Source organism: Myxine glutinosa, chromosome 5, assembly GCF_964187855.1.
Source record: "Myxine glutinosa chromosome 5, kmMyxGlut1.1, whole genome shotgun sequence".
Classification (NCBI taxonomy): Eukaryota; Metazoa; Chordata; class Myxini; order Myxiniformes; family Myxinidae; genus Myxine; species Myxine glutinosa.
In genome coordinates, this window is record NC_136265.1 from 39,894,659 (window position 1) to 39,908,972 (window position 14,314).

Sequence of the window (14,314 nt, forward strand, 5' to 3'; positions counted from 1 at the left end):
CTTTGAGCACGACGAATTCCACTGTGTGACAGAGAAATGTCTTCAGTGGTATGACCAAGAGATTGTGCAAAAGCACTGGCCACAAACATAGCACGCCGATCTGAGAGATTTACTCTGTCCAGAGTTGCCACTTTTGCTGGAGTGATCACCTTGATGGGAGCCTTTTTCGCCTGTTTGGCAGAAGATGGACTTTGGAGTTTGAATTCATTGTCCCCTGAATCGGAGCTTTCAATCTCAGACTCATCATCATCATCAACCACAGCCGATGTTGATGGAACAGATTGCATTGCTGTTAGAGTCTCAGCAGCATGTTTCTTCTTTCTTTTATCTTCATTCTCAAGCCTGATACACTTTCTGTTCTCCTTCACTGCCAGAGTTGTCCACAGATCCCATACGTGAACTTGAGGGATCCTCACGCTGCATGATAAGGAATGCTTTGTCTTCTTCATTCGTCATTTTCTCAAGCGCATCATTTGGTGAGATATCGAAGAGGGATTGAAGATCATCTTTGAACATCTGCCCCTTCACTCTATAGTTTTCGAATGTCTTGGTTCTATTTTTCTTTACCAGTTTGTAGGCATCATACAACTTCAAAAGTTGGCACTCACAGGAATCTACTCTCTGCACTGGAATTCGTGCTTTCTCCCAGTATGCACACACAGCTTGTACACTAAGTTTGGCACTTTCACGAACTGTATGGTGTTCTTGTATGTGATGGTACACCATTTTCTGCAATATGGTGTTCTTGTATGTGATGGTACACCATTTTCTGCAATATGGTGTTCTTGTATGTGATGGTACACCATTTTCTGCAATGTGTGTCCTTTGGTTGGTAGTCCCCCACATATTATTTCCTTTTCAGACTTGCCCAGCAACAAAACTGTGGAAGAGCTGCGTGTTTCTGCCATCTGAAAAAAACAGGATAAATTGAAAATGTTATTTTTTGAGCAACCTCCAAATAAGTTCCAAATGAGCTCATATTTGGTTCATATGATCTTTATAAACATAGGAAGAAGGGCAGCCTTGTGGAGCATGGATTTTTAATAGTATTAAATATTACATATATCTGTGGACCACCTTACTGTACATATTATGTCTTGCTGTAGATTTTTGAGCCAAACAATTTTGTTTTTATTTATCTAAGAAGAAGAAAGTATTTATTTATTTTTATTCATTTTATTAAAGAAGGAAGTGTTTGAAATTGAAAAATTCACAAACCGGTTGACCAGTCTTGGCCTGTTATTAGTATCTCGTTTCCAATAATTTATTGAATGCCCCATGTAGTTACCTTCACCATCAACGGTGGATGGAGGTTATGTTTTCACCCCTGTCTGTCTGTTTGTGAACAAGATATCTCAAAAAGTTGTGGATGGATTCGGACGAAATTTGGCAGAGAGGTAGCGTATGTGACAAGGACGAAATGACCAGATTTTGGTGAAGATCCGGATCCAGATCTGGCTGGTGGAATGTTTGAAGTACACTACTCACAATAAGTTAGGAATATTGTGGAAGTGTTTTTTTTTTTTTTTTTTTTTTTTTAAATAGGGGTTAGGATATTGAAATCAAGAATGCTGTTTTTTCACACATTAATAACCATAGAATTAGGACCAACAACTTTTTTCAACATAATTAATACACAAAATCAACCACACCGAAGAACCTGCCAATATCCCTAACTTATTGTGAGTTGTGTAATTCTTCACCATTGAGAGATAGGGCGAAAAGCGATATATAACATGATATTTTAAAAAGTTATGGACGAGTTATAAGTAAACTTGGTGGACGAGTTGGTTAGGTGACGAGAACAAGCCGATTAGATTTTGGTTCAAATCCGAATCCAGATCCGGCCTATCAGTGGGATACAAAACATAAACTGTTCAGCCTGGCGGAGGTATGTGCTCAACCGAGTGCCGTTCTAGCTTAACTTTTAGCAACAGTGAGAGCGAAATGTCGATGTCTATGTCAATGTTCCAACTGTGTCGATTTAAATTGATTATTTTGGTAACTTTTGCTTTGCAGATCATACAACCAACTAGAGAAATGATGATACACCTTTTAAGAGCGTTGGACATTGCCTCCTACTTGCACCTTTTGCCAAACATGTGGCAAGGTAAGTTAATGTATCGTGTTTGTTATGTCAAGCCTACTCGGGTAGCTTCCATTGCTTGGATCTTACAAGTTCCTGTTCACGTGTTCAGATCGCTGCCTTCACCCTTGGGATTTTACGATGCTGCCGACGCCGCCATTGTGTGACTACTTCCATCTGTTTTCATAAATCTTGTGCTTGTACTTTATAACACATTCCGAAAAAGATTTTCTGCAGCCATTAAGAACAAAAATTCTAAAAAATTCAAGAATTCCATTCAAGAACAAAAACTTTTCTTTCCTTTTCTTTTTTTTTTTTACCACTATTCTCCCCTCTGTCTTTACTACTTTCCCACTCCCATCATCCTCCCCATCGCTCTCTCAATTGTTAATCTTAACTAACAGCTGGGTTTTCTTGAATTATTTGCAATTCTTCACAAAGTTAACATCAATGGGTTTTTTGTCTTTGACTTTAACGCTTTGCTTTGGGCCTCTTATGCCCAAAGTCGTTAAGCTAGTTTTGAACACTTGCTTCCGAATTTCTCGAATTGTGATGCACGGCTTGTTGTTGGTGCAGACATCAAGCGCTGGGGGAATGTGCGTCAGGAGATGCTGGAGAGATTGCTGGAGTTAATGGCAAGGGATAAGCAGCCACCTGAGGTGAGAGTGAACTTGGAGACGATGAAGGCGCCAAGCTATTTTACCAGACAAGCCTGTCTCACACGTGTTCGATAAATTGAGTCATTCTTTAGGGTCTATGCAGGTGAGCAATTTTCACGAGAATTAGAAACAAAACTTGTGTGATTGCCGTACCAAAGGATAGATTAATCACTCTACCCTCATCCCGCCTACTACGTCTATCCCCAACATTTGTTGTTACAACTTTGGTTGTTGTTAAGGTGCTTGGTTGCTGCAAACCACCCAATATGGAGCACACAGAAGGGAACTTTCTATTTAATCTCATTGTGTTTTACGCATTTTTGGATGAACTTGCTGCCGTTCAGGTCCGATGATATGCGTGGTCGTTTTAGGCCACTAAAGGTGTTTCAAAGCATTCCCGTCATTGCAGTTGCAGGTCGCCTTCGCAGAATGCGCGAGAGAAATTCGTACGTACGTGACGGGAAGCTTGCAGAATGCCATCCGAATCCCACTATGCTGGCAAGGATCCATGCCTGAGCACCTTGCTCTCCTGCTGCTCCGTGCTAACAGCATCAACGAGGCCTGGTGATGCCGCTGGAGTTTAGATGTTGCATCCACCAAAAGAGGGGAATTTCTGTTTCGTTGCTGAAAGAGTGTGACATCGATTCTATTTTTTTCTCTGTCTCTCTTTCTCTCTCATTTCATTGGACAGGGAGGCTCTGCAGCTCTGCCAGACGTACAACCTTGTCCCAAGGTAAGCTTACCTGCAGCATTTTATTGGTTTACGGATGTTTCTGCTGCTTTGTTTTACATGAAGGCCGTGTAATCACAAAAAGACGAGTTTTCAATGACAAGAGATAACTAGAAGGGCACTCAGAGGAGAGCATACCTTGGCCAAGCTGAACAGTTTATGTTTTGTGTCCCACTGATAGGCCGGATCTGGATTTGGACCTGAACCAAAATGGAATTATTGGTTTGTTTTTGTCACCTAACCAACTTATCCACAACTTTTTGAGACACCATCTTCTCAATGGTGAAGAATCACTTTAAAAAAATCATCGTGTACAGATACGGATCTTCACCAAAATTGAATCAATTCATCCTTGTCCCACATACGACCGGTCCACCGAGTTTCCTCCGAATCCATCCATAACTTTTTGAGATATCCTGTAATATATCGCTTTTTGCCCTATCTCTCAATGATGAAGAATCACTTTAAAAATTCTAGTATCCGGATTCGGATCTTCACCAAAATCGAATCCATATTTCCTTGTCGCACACTCAATGTGTCCACCAAGTTTTGTCCGAATCTGTCCACAACTTTTGAGATATACGGCTCAATGACAAAGAGACAAACAGGGTGAAAACATAACCTCCATCCATGTCCACCTTCGGTGGTGGAGGTAATAAGATCCCAGGTTCAAATCTTGCATACCCTACTGGTTTGTCTATGGTCTCCTAATGTCCTTGTGATTTACATAAAATATAAGGGCGGGCATATAAGAGATAGTTTTATCCCTGGCTAATTTGAAGGATTAAAGAAAGACATTTTTAGATGCATTTTTAAATACATGCCAGGAACTAACGGGTTGTTAAGCTTCATGAACGTCTTTGATGGACACTTGGGAAATGTCAGAGATAGTTGTGATTATATCGCCACTGCGACTGCCGTTTATTTTTCGACAACAAAACACAGAACTTCAGGTGCTATTGACTAATTCACAAGAATTCACAATAATTTTCTTTCGCAACTCAAACATTCTGTTACTGGGTACACTAAAGGAGAAACAGGCCGTAATTTCAACATAGCGCACCAGCAACAACTTACATCGGACAACCACAATTCCGTACAGTCGGGGAGACGTCGTGCCATTTCTTCTTCTTCTTCTTCTTCTTCTTCTTCTTCTTCTTCTTCTTCTTGGAAATCACACAGATATCTGCAATTAGTAGTTTTTTTTCTTGCATTTCAACAAGCTGTGAATTTTCAGCAGGAGCACTTGATTAATTTAATGCATGATGGTATCAGGTATGTATGTGTTGGGTGGCAGGAAGGGTTCATGACAGGGAATGTAGATCCAAGAACCAATGCCTATTGACCATCACATTTCTCAGGAATTATGACGATGTGGTTGATTGGCCACATATTCATTGACTATAGGTGAGCACTCGTAGGACATGTGACTCCAAAGAGCACTCTCCTTTCGACCTCCTTCTTGAAGATCTACCATCTCGATTAAACTACATTTTGATTGGTTACCTGTGTGTAGATGCAGAAGTTCAAGGTACACAGTCAATTGCATGTTCTTGGGAAAAATGCGAGGGGCATAGAAAAGGCCCCTTTGTTTTTTTTACAAGCGATGGAATGTCCCTTCTTTTTTATACTTTTCCACATGGCACATACCATATAAAGGGGCGTTTTCAATGCCCTTGGCATTTTTCCTGAGAATGTCCCTTCTTTTTTATACTTTTCCACATGGCACATACCATATAAAGGGGCGTTTTCAATGCCCCTGGCATTTTTCCTGAGAATGTCCCTTCTTTTTTTATATTTTATTATGTTTTCGGGTTGTCTGTCCGTACGGGCTAAACCTCGTTTTTCTCAACAACCACATGTCCAATTGGGACGAAACTTTCAGGATAGGAGTTACACCAATGCAGAATGTTTTCATGATTAGTGTGATGTCATAGGTCACGTGATATGACAGCCATCTTGGATTAAATTCAAATAACAAAAAAATTCTTTCTCAGTAACCGCTGAATGGAAAAATTTGAAACTTGGCACATTGTCAAGTACTCCCAATGGGGAACAAAAGCATGATAATGATGACATCATAGGTGATGTGGTATACCAGCCAAAAATGTTTTAATCAAATTCCCTATCCTTAAAATCTGAAATTGCATGCATATGATCTATGACACATTTGTATTTAAATATTAATTTATGACATCATTGGTCACATGGTTGGGCAGCCATATTGCATTTAACCTGAAACCCCAAAAAAACATCTTTGCCCAAACCACCAATTTGATTGACTCAAAACTTTACGTGTGTCATTGATGAGGTATGGCGATTAAAAGATGACCATCAAAACGTCATTGGTCACATGGTGTGGCAGCCATATTGATTGAAGGAAAATATTAAGTAATTATATCTCTGAAACCGCTTACCCTGTCAATGCAAAATGTTACAAATATCATCTAACACCATTGTTGCATATAGTTTGAAAATGATGGTCGTAGGTCACGTGGTTTGGCAGCCATACAACAACAACAACAACAACAACAGGCATTTTAAGACCATTTTCCCTGCAAGAGCGGGAGTTAGCCTTGCGGTCCCCATGACAATCTCCTCCATTTTGCCCTATTTTCTGCATCTTCCCTTGTTAACCCCCTTGCCCGCATTGTCTTCTTCGGCCATCTTTAGCCAAGTCTTTCTCGGTCTTCCCCGTCCTCTACTTCCTTCTACATTCATTTCCATCACCTTTCTCAACCAGTCACTTTCATCCTTCCTCAACACATGACCAAACCATCTCAAACTGTTTCTCTTCACAGCATCCATCACAGGCTCAATTCCCATCATCTTTCGCAATTCATCATTTGTCTTCCTCTCTCTCAACGATACTCCACACATCCACCGAACCATTCGTATTTCCACCCTTTCCAGCCTTCGTTGCTGCTCTACGTTCATTACCCATGTTTCGCTCCCATAAATCATAACACTTCTCACACATGCAGCATACACCTTTCCCTTCAGCTTCAACGGCACTCCCCTCCTCATCAGCACGCTACTCAGTTCCCGAAACTTCTTCCATGCACATCTCACTCCAGCAACCGTTGCCGAGTCTGATCCACCTTCTCCATTCAGCATGTCTCCTAGGTAACAAAATGTTTTCACACCTTCAAGCTTCACGCCATCTCCAAGATCCAACTCAACATTTCCTCCATCTGCAGCTCCCTCTGTGCACACCTTACACTTGAATGTAGCTGCCACACTGGTTAATGACCCTCTCAAACCACTACATTTTTGATGAACCCACTCAGCGCACATTGTACGTTGAATAGAATTCACTCTGACACCCTTCCTGCATACAGCACATGGCCACTTCCGAGTTCTTTCCACCTCACCACATGCTTTACCACTTGCGATCACCTTCGTTTTTCCGATATTCACCTTCAGACCTTTTGTCTCCAGACATTCCTTCCACTTGTTCATCTTCTCCTTCAGTCCATCCATACTTTCTGCCATCAACACCAGATCATCTGCATACAACAACTCCCACGGTACACCCTCCTTTACGTTCCGAGCCAGCACCTCCATCACAAGCTACAAATAGTAGTGGACTTAGTACCTACCCCTGATGCACTCCCACCTTCACCTCAAACTCACCACTGTTCCCGTCCTTCGACCTTACAGCTGTGCGCGCTCTTTTGTACATTGCCATCACTACTCTGATCAACCATTCCTCCACTCCTAACTTCCTCAATGCCCATGTCACTACTTCGCGTGGAACCCTATCGAATGCTTTCTTCAGATCAACAAACCCAAGAAACAACTTCTTCCTCTTCTCCATGTACTTTTCCTGCAACTGCCTCACAATAAAAAGCGCATCTGTCGTTCCTCTTCCTGGCATAAATCCAAACTGCATTTCGTCAAACTTCACTTTCTTCCTTATCCTCCTCTCCAACACCCTTTCCAATACCTTCATTCCATGCTCCAATAACTTTATCGCTCGATACGAGCCACAGTCCAGAGGGTCACCTTTCCACTTGTATGGAGGGACGAGGGTACTCAGTTCCCAAACCACTGGAATGTGACCTTCTTTCACCACCAGATTTCAGATCTCTGTCATTCTCTTCACACCCCAATTTCCCGCTGCCTTTAACATATCTCCCACAACTCCCGTCGGCCCTCCCGCTTTTCTACTCTTCATTGCTTTTATCGCTTCCTCAACTTCCTTCTCGGTTATCTTCTCTGCCGGTCCTAAAATTGGGTTGCTCTCTATGTTGCCATCCCATTCATTCTCTGCATTCAACAGTATTTCCATACATCTCTTCCATCTTCCTTTAATTCCATCTGCGTCCACGATTTGTCCCACTTCATCCTTCAAGCAACTCACCCCCATCACATCACACCTCTCTTTCGCTATATACTTTGCAATCCTGAATACCGCTCTCTGACCCTCTTCCAAATCCAAGCGTTCTCCGAACATGTTTCCTACATACCTCCTGCGCCTTTGCTACCTCTTTCTTTGCAGCCTTCTTGGCTGCCTTATAACTTTCATGCTCTGCCTTTTCTGCCCCCATACCCTTCGCCTTCTGCCACTCCTTGAACTTCTTCCTCTTCTTGTCAATCTTCTTTCCAACTTCATCATCCCACCACCATGTTTCCGAGTGCCTCGGTGGTCGCTTTGTCCATCCACATACCTCACCAACGGCTCCCAACAGACTATCTTTCATTGATATCCAACCACTTTCAAGCTCAACCACATCATCCTCGACCATACTCAGCCTCTCTTTTAATGCCTCCCTCACTGTCACCTCTTTCAACCTCCACACCTTCATTCTCGGTTGATACTTCACCCGCCGAGCTCTCCTCGCACCTTTCACCCTTATGTCGTAGACAACCAAGTGGTGCTGTGAAACACCCTCCTCTCCCGGGGTCACCTTTGTGTCCCGGAGGTGCCCCCGATCTCACCTACGCATCAGCAGGTAGTCAACGGTTGTCGTTGACCCACCTGACGTGTATGTAACAAGCTTATTATCCTGTTTCTGGAACTGAGTATTACAAATCAACAAATCAGCTCCATCAGGAAACTCCAAAATCCTTTAACCTTCTCCATTTCTCACACCATATCCGGAACCCCCATGAACTCCCTCAAAACCGTCCATACTCCTTCCCACATGTCCATTTAGGTCTCCTCCTACCACAACAACTTCCTCATCTTTCACGATTTCCATCAGCTTCTCTATCGCACACCAGAAGTTGTCCTTCTCTTCATCGCTCCGACCAACCTGCGGAGCATATCCTGAGATGACGTTCACCAAGAGCTTTCCGATCATCATTTTCACCATCATCAACCTTTCACTCACTCTAGTCACATTCACCACACTGTCTACAAACTCCACAGAAAACAGGACACCAACACCATGCATGCATTCTGGGCACCCTTGCCACACAAACTTGTATTTCTGTCCCTGCCTACCCTTCACCATTCTCACACCACTTCCCTTCCATCTCGTCTCCTGCACACAACATATGTCCACTCTTCTTCTGACCAATACTTCCACCACTTCTCCTGATCTCCCTGTCATTGTCCCTACATTCCATGTCCCAAACCTCAGAAACAGATCTCCACGTCGGGCATCAGACGTTTCGTCGTCATAAATGCTGTGATTTCCACCCTTGCTTCGATCGGGTTCCCCACCTTGAGGTTTGACGAGAGGGAGTGGGGTCCCCCACGGGGTACTTCCGGCTGGACCCTGCCCATATGTCGTTGTAATTGTCATAGTTCTCTTTTTTGAGGCAATATTTTTATGGCCGGATGCCCTTCCTGACACCAACCCTTTTAGTCGCCTCTTACGACATGCAGGGATACGGTGTACCTATTCTAAACCGGGGTACACACCGTGCTTTCAAGCAGCCATCTCGGATAAAAAAATGAACCTTATCCAATCAACACTAAACTTCACAAATGTGATCTGCTACCCATACATATGCAGAGTGTACATTTTTAAAGGTCATTTGTCACATGGTGTGGCAGCCATATTCGCTTGAAAGCCTATAATTAAAAAAATCCCTTCTCTGAAACCGCTTCACCGAGAGATGTGAAACCTGTCATTGCTGGTGAAAATGTGACACTTGAAAATGGCTGAAGGGATTTAAATCAAACTTGTTTATTTTTTGGACAGAATGAGGGCATCTACCCGTTGTGGGACTATGCGGAGGCATGTTGGCGACACAGTCGCATTGCTCTAGTTGTTTGCTACATGGCACATACCATATAAAGGGGCCTTTTCTGTGCCCCTGGCATTTTTCCCAAGAATGTCCCTTCTTTTCTATACTTTGCCACATGGGACATACCATATAAAGGGGTCTTTTCTATGCCCCTGGCAGTTTCCCAATATATGGGAAAGGCGCTTTGTGCCTCCATTGATTTCTGTTCGGTTTCTCTCATGTTTTGTGTTTTGTGATGAGCTTTCTCTCATGTTTTGTGATGGGTGATTGCACACAAACAGTTCAACGCAGATTTTTCAACATTCCTCTTTCCACAGAAACATGATGCACACATTTGTTATTGTTCGGGTGCTGCAGTTTGCAAGTATATTGTGTCATTTGGTGTGACTGTTTTCAACCTCTTTGCGTTTATCCGTTTCATTTTTCAATTTCATTGGACCTTTAAAAGAAAAATATTTTGCTAATCCTATTAAGGTGGGCTTGAAGGCATCAAATCCAACTTATTCTTCATTACTGGGATTGAAATGCAAGTTGTGACTTATTTTGAAGTGTAACTGGTGGTTCTGTATTTGGCAGCAATGCCGTGCTGCTGGAGATGCTCGAGGTGTTGCGGAAACAAAGCCGGGCTGACCTAGTTGTACCCATCGCCACTTTTGTCGTGACCTTTGGGTTGTCGGGCATTGAAGAGATTTGGGCAGCCATGCATGATGGCTTTGATCTCTCGCCCGATCAGAAGTATGTCACCACTTGTGCTTCCATGATCAATCCTTTGCCACATCTCTACCTGCAGTGAATCTAAATGACTGCCTCTAAGTGATGCTTTTGGAGATATGTCCAAAAAAACACGTATTTTTGGGACATATACCACACAATATGTGAATGTATTTAAATATATATATGCTCAGAATACGGCAAAAAGCTCATGATCGATTTTTAGCTCACCTGGAACCTAGGACGATTTTTAGTTCCGGGGAGCTTATGCGATGGCGAGTCGTCAGTCTGTAAACACTTGCAACTTCTTCACCGAAACCGCTGATGGGATTGTGACCAAACTTGGCACAAATGATATCTGGTATGTTGCCACTCAAATTTATTCATGTCATTAAAGAAATCGGGGTTTAAGGGGGTCTACCTGGGGTCAAAGTGGATCCAGGATTCACCCCCTAAAATAGGAATTTGCTATTTCCTCTGAAACTACACACTATTTGGATGAAACTTTACCACAACCTTTATCACTGATGATGTACCGAAGTTTGTTCACGGCATTAACAAAATCGAAGTCTAAGGGCGTCTAGGGTGGGGGGTGGGGGGGGGGGGTAGTGGGGGTCAAAGTGGCTCCAGGTTTGAGCCCCCAAAATAGGTATTTGCTTTCTTCTCTGAAACTACACCACAACCTTCATCACCCGTGATGTACCAATGTTTCTTCAAGGCATTACAAAAATTGGGGTCTGAGGAGGTATACGGGGTTGGGAGAGGGGATCGGGTTGCCCCCCCCCCCCCAAATAAGTATTTGTTTGTTTGTTTGTTTAAAGTCTTATGATTATGTTAGTATGTTTCACCATGCTGCCCTGTCCTCTAGCAACCGTTGAAATTGGTTTAAAATACCTTTCGTTGGTGTAGTTTACTGCTTTATTATACCAGGGGAGCACCCAAGGGTGTTGCCACTATTCTTTAAATGCAATCGTATTTGCGTATGTGTATGCGTGCAGGGAGAAACTGCAGAGACTTGGGATGGATTTGATGACGAGCGACAGCACGAGTGACAGTGACAGCGACAGTGATAGCGAGAGTGACCAAGATTGAAGGCCATGAAAAGTTGGCGGGTGGATGCAGGTGGCGGCACTAATCCCAAGCGATTGTGCACAGGAAATGACAGGAGATTTGTATACTTTGACCGAAAATGAAAAACAAAGAATATTGCTTTCCAGTTTCCAGTGTGTTGAGAAAGTAACGGAAGTCCTTGATTCTCAAATATCATGTACTTGCTTATTACCCCTCCTCTGCCAAACCTCCTTTGGTAAAAGTTGATGTTCTGCCTGGGATGTGTAGGTTTTTAGTCCTTCATGTTATGGTTTGTTGTCAAGTTGTTTTTTTTTCTTGGTTTTCTGGAGTGAAGGTTGAACTGGAAAATGTGAAGTTACAGGTGCTTCCTGGGTTTGGATAAATTTTATCACTTCTGCCCCCAATTCCTGATTCCTGCCTAACCTCCGAACATTCACTCCACTGCCCCCACCCCCTACTTCCTCTCTGCATTCACCATCCCATTTTTCCAAATTCTCAAACTTCAATGTGCCTGCAAAAATGGAATCCATAGCAAACCAATTTTCTCACCTAAAGATATTTTGTACTGCGCGAGTTGGTTATCGCGAACAACTGCCGGTACGTTGTACACCAACCCGCACCTTTAATTTATTGTGCAGCACGTGGCTGCTGGTTTGCATCATTGTTGGGTGGTGCTGCTAATGCAGTGCCCCCTTTCGCATTGGAGCAGGAATTTAGAATTTTGCAAGGGTGCCTGCGATGACTCAGCTACTCTTTGCGAAAGACACGGTGGGATTTTTAACATCCACCAACTGATGCCGGCAGACAGGACACCCAGTTGAACATCCATCGAGTGACGGCACACACTGATGAATCGCCCTGCCTATAACACCCCAGTTAATACCTGGGATGTGATTCAAACCCAGGCTAGACAGCTCAGAGGAAAGTGTGCATCCCTCGAGCGCACAACGTGCTGATGTCAATTTATGGGGGGGTGGGGAGGGGGCGAGGATTTGGGTGGGAAGGAGAGGGAGGGTTGTAGGTTTTGAGCAATTGGGCAAGCCAAGAACTGAATGAAGAATTAGCTCAGATTTAAATATTTAATTCATCAGAGTCTCCTCTGGTTGCACTGGGGCTGCCTAATGCAGATGACAAACGAAGGTAGAGTTATAATTATTTGATGCTGTACTTTTGCCGAGCTCAATTCCTGCAATCTGCAGACATTGCCGTTTGCCTTTCTTATCCGTGAAGTTTTGCTTCATTAAAAAAAAGCAAAATGTTTTCTCCCACTGTCGAAATACTGAAGAGGATAGTGATGTTGACAGTTTGTCAACTAGTAAATAAAAAAATGCTTTAAACAAACTCAGCTTTATTGATCACAACTGTATACGTTGTACGGCGTTTCAACTTTGGCCCGGTCTCTTGTTTAAATCCGTAACTTAGCTCGTACGTTATTACTTTTCAAGGTATTTTCTTGATTTGGACACATACATGCCCTTTTGTAGTGAAAGCTTTTGTACATAGCCAGTGCATCAGTGTGTATCCGTGTACGTCAGTGTATCAGTGTACGTAGAGTGTTCGGCTCAGCTTATCGATACGGAAGTGGAGCCATACTCCTCCAGAGCGGCAGCTACAGATACGCACCTCATCACAGCTTCCTCTTGCACCTCACTCATCGCACCTATGTGCCATCAGCAGTATTCCTCCATCACCAGTACCCGTGCTGTGTTTAGCTGATAGGTAAGGCATAGCGATAAGTGCTGCTCTTCGTCCGTTTTCCTTTGCTGTACCTCTCTTGTACTGTCAATAGCTTGAGATTTTCCCCTGTTGTACATTTGGAGTGCATTTCCCCATTTTTGATTGCCTGATTGCTTGTGAATGTGCTGACTGGTAGCACTGCATGACCCCCGCATTTTACATTTGTTTTTCGAAGTAATAAATTCCCCTCTTGTTGAACTCTTTCCGATCTGTCTGTGTCCGTCCTTTCCTCCATTGGTCCAGCACTGCCCGCACCTAGGTTAGTCTAGGATAATTATCATTCCCCAATTGATTGGCTCTCATCCAAGTCCGGTGTGCACTAAGCGGTTGCTCGGCCACCCCAATTAAGAACTAATTAAGATAAGATTAGTGCACAAACAAGGGCGTGTCCCCCAGTTGGGAGACCACGTGACCTCCAGGTAAATGGTAATTGGATGGAGGACCCTGGACCAGGTGGTTGACCAATTGGCATTCCCGTTTGCTGATCAGCCCGTTGAGGTTACGGAGTTATTCATACCTGGCTCACCTCAGGTCACTGATTTGGGGAGGAATCGAGGCAACTCCCCCCCCCCCCCCCTTCGGAGCACACTCGAAACCCGTGGCTGTTAAAAAATATATATATACATATATATTTATATATATACAGTGCATTCAGAAAGTATTCAGACCCCTTCACTTTTTTCACATTTTGTTATGTTGCAGCCTTATGCTGAAATCGTTTAAATTCATTTTTCCCTCATCAATCTACACTCAATACCCCATAATGATAAAAAAGAAAACAGGATTTTAGAAAGTTTTGCAAATTTATTAAAAAGAAAAAACTGAAATATCACATTGACATAAGTATTCAGACCCTTTGCTATGACACTTGAAATTTCGCTCAGGTGCCTCCCATTTCTCTTGATCATCTTTGAGATGTTTCTACACCTTCATTGGAGTCCACCTGTGGTAAATGCAATTGATTGGACATGATTTGGAAAGGCACACAGCTGACGATGCATATCAGAGCAAAAACCAAGCCATGAGGTCGAAGGAACTGCCTGCAGAGCTCAGAGACAGGATTGTGTCGAGGCACAGATCTGGGGAAGCATACAAAAAAAATTCTGCTGCATTGAA

General features: G+C 43.2%; 1 protein-coding gene across 1 annotated transcript in view; it reads left to right on the top strand.

The window, feature by feature from the left end:
* The window catches only part of PTCD3 (pentatricopeptide repeat domain 3), a 122,896-nt gene extending 109,495 nt beyond the window's left edge, over positions 1–13,401 (top strand). The window contains exons 19-24 of the mRNA XM_068117287.2: positions 2,020–2,110; positions 2,663–2,745; positions 3,155–3,309; positions 3,437–3,478; positions 10,256–10,414; positions 11,389–13,401. Of these exons, the coding sequence (XP_067973388.2) occupies positions 2,020–2,110; positions 2,663–2,745; positions 3,155–3,309; positions 3,437–3,478; positions 10,256–10,414; positions 11,389–11,482 (624 nt within the window). The 3' untranslated portion in view covers positions 11,483–13,401. The remainder of the gene's footprint in view (positions 1–2,019; positions 2,111–2,662; positions 2,746–3,154; positions 3,310–3,436; positions 3,479–10,255; positions 10,415–11,388) is intronic.
* The last annotated feature ends 913 nt before the right edge of the window (positions 13,402–14,314 follow it).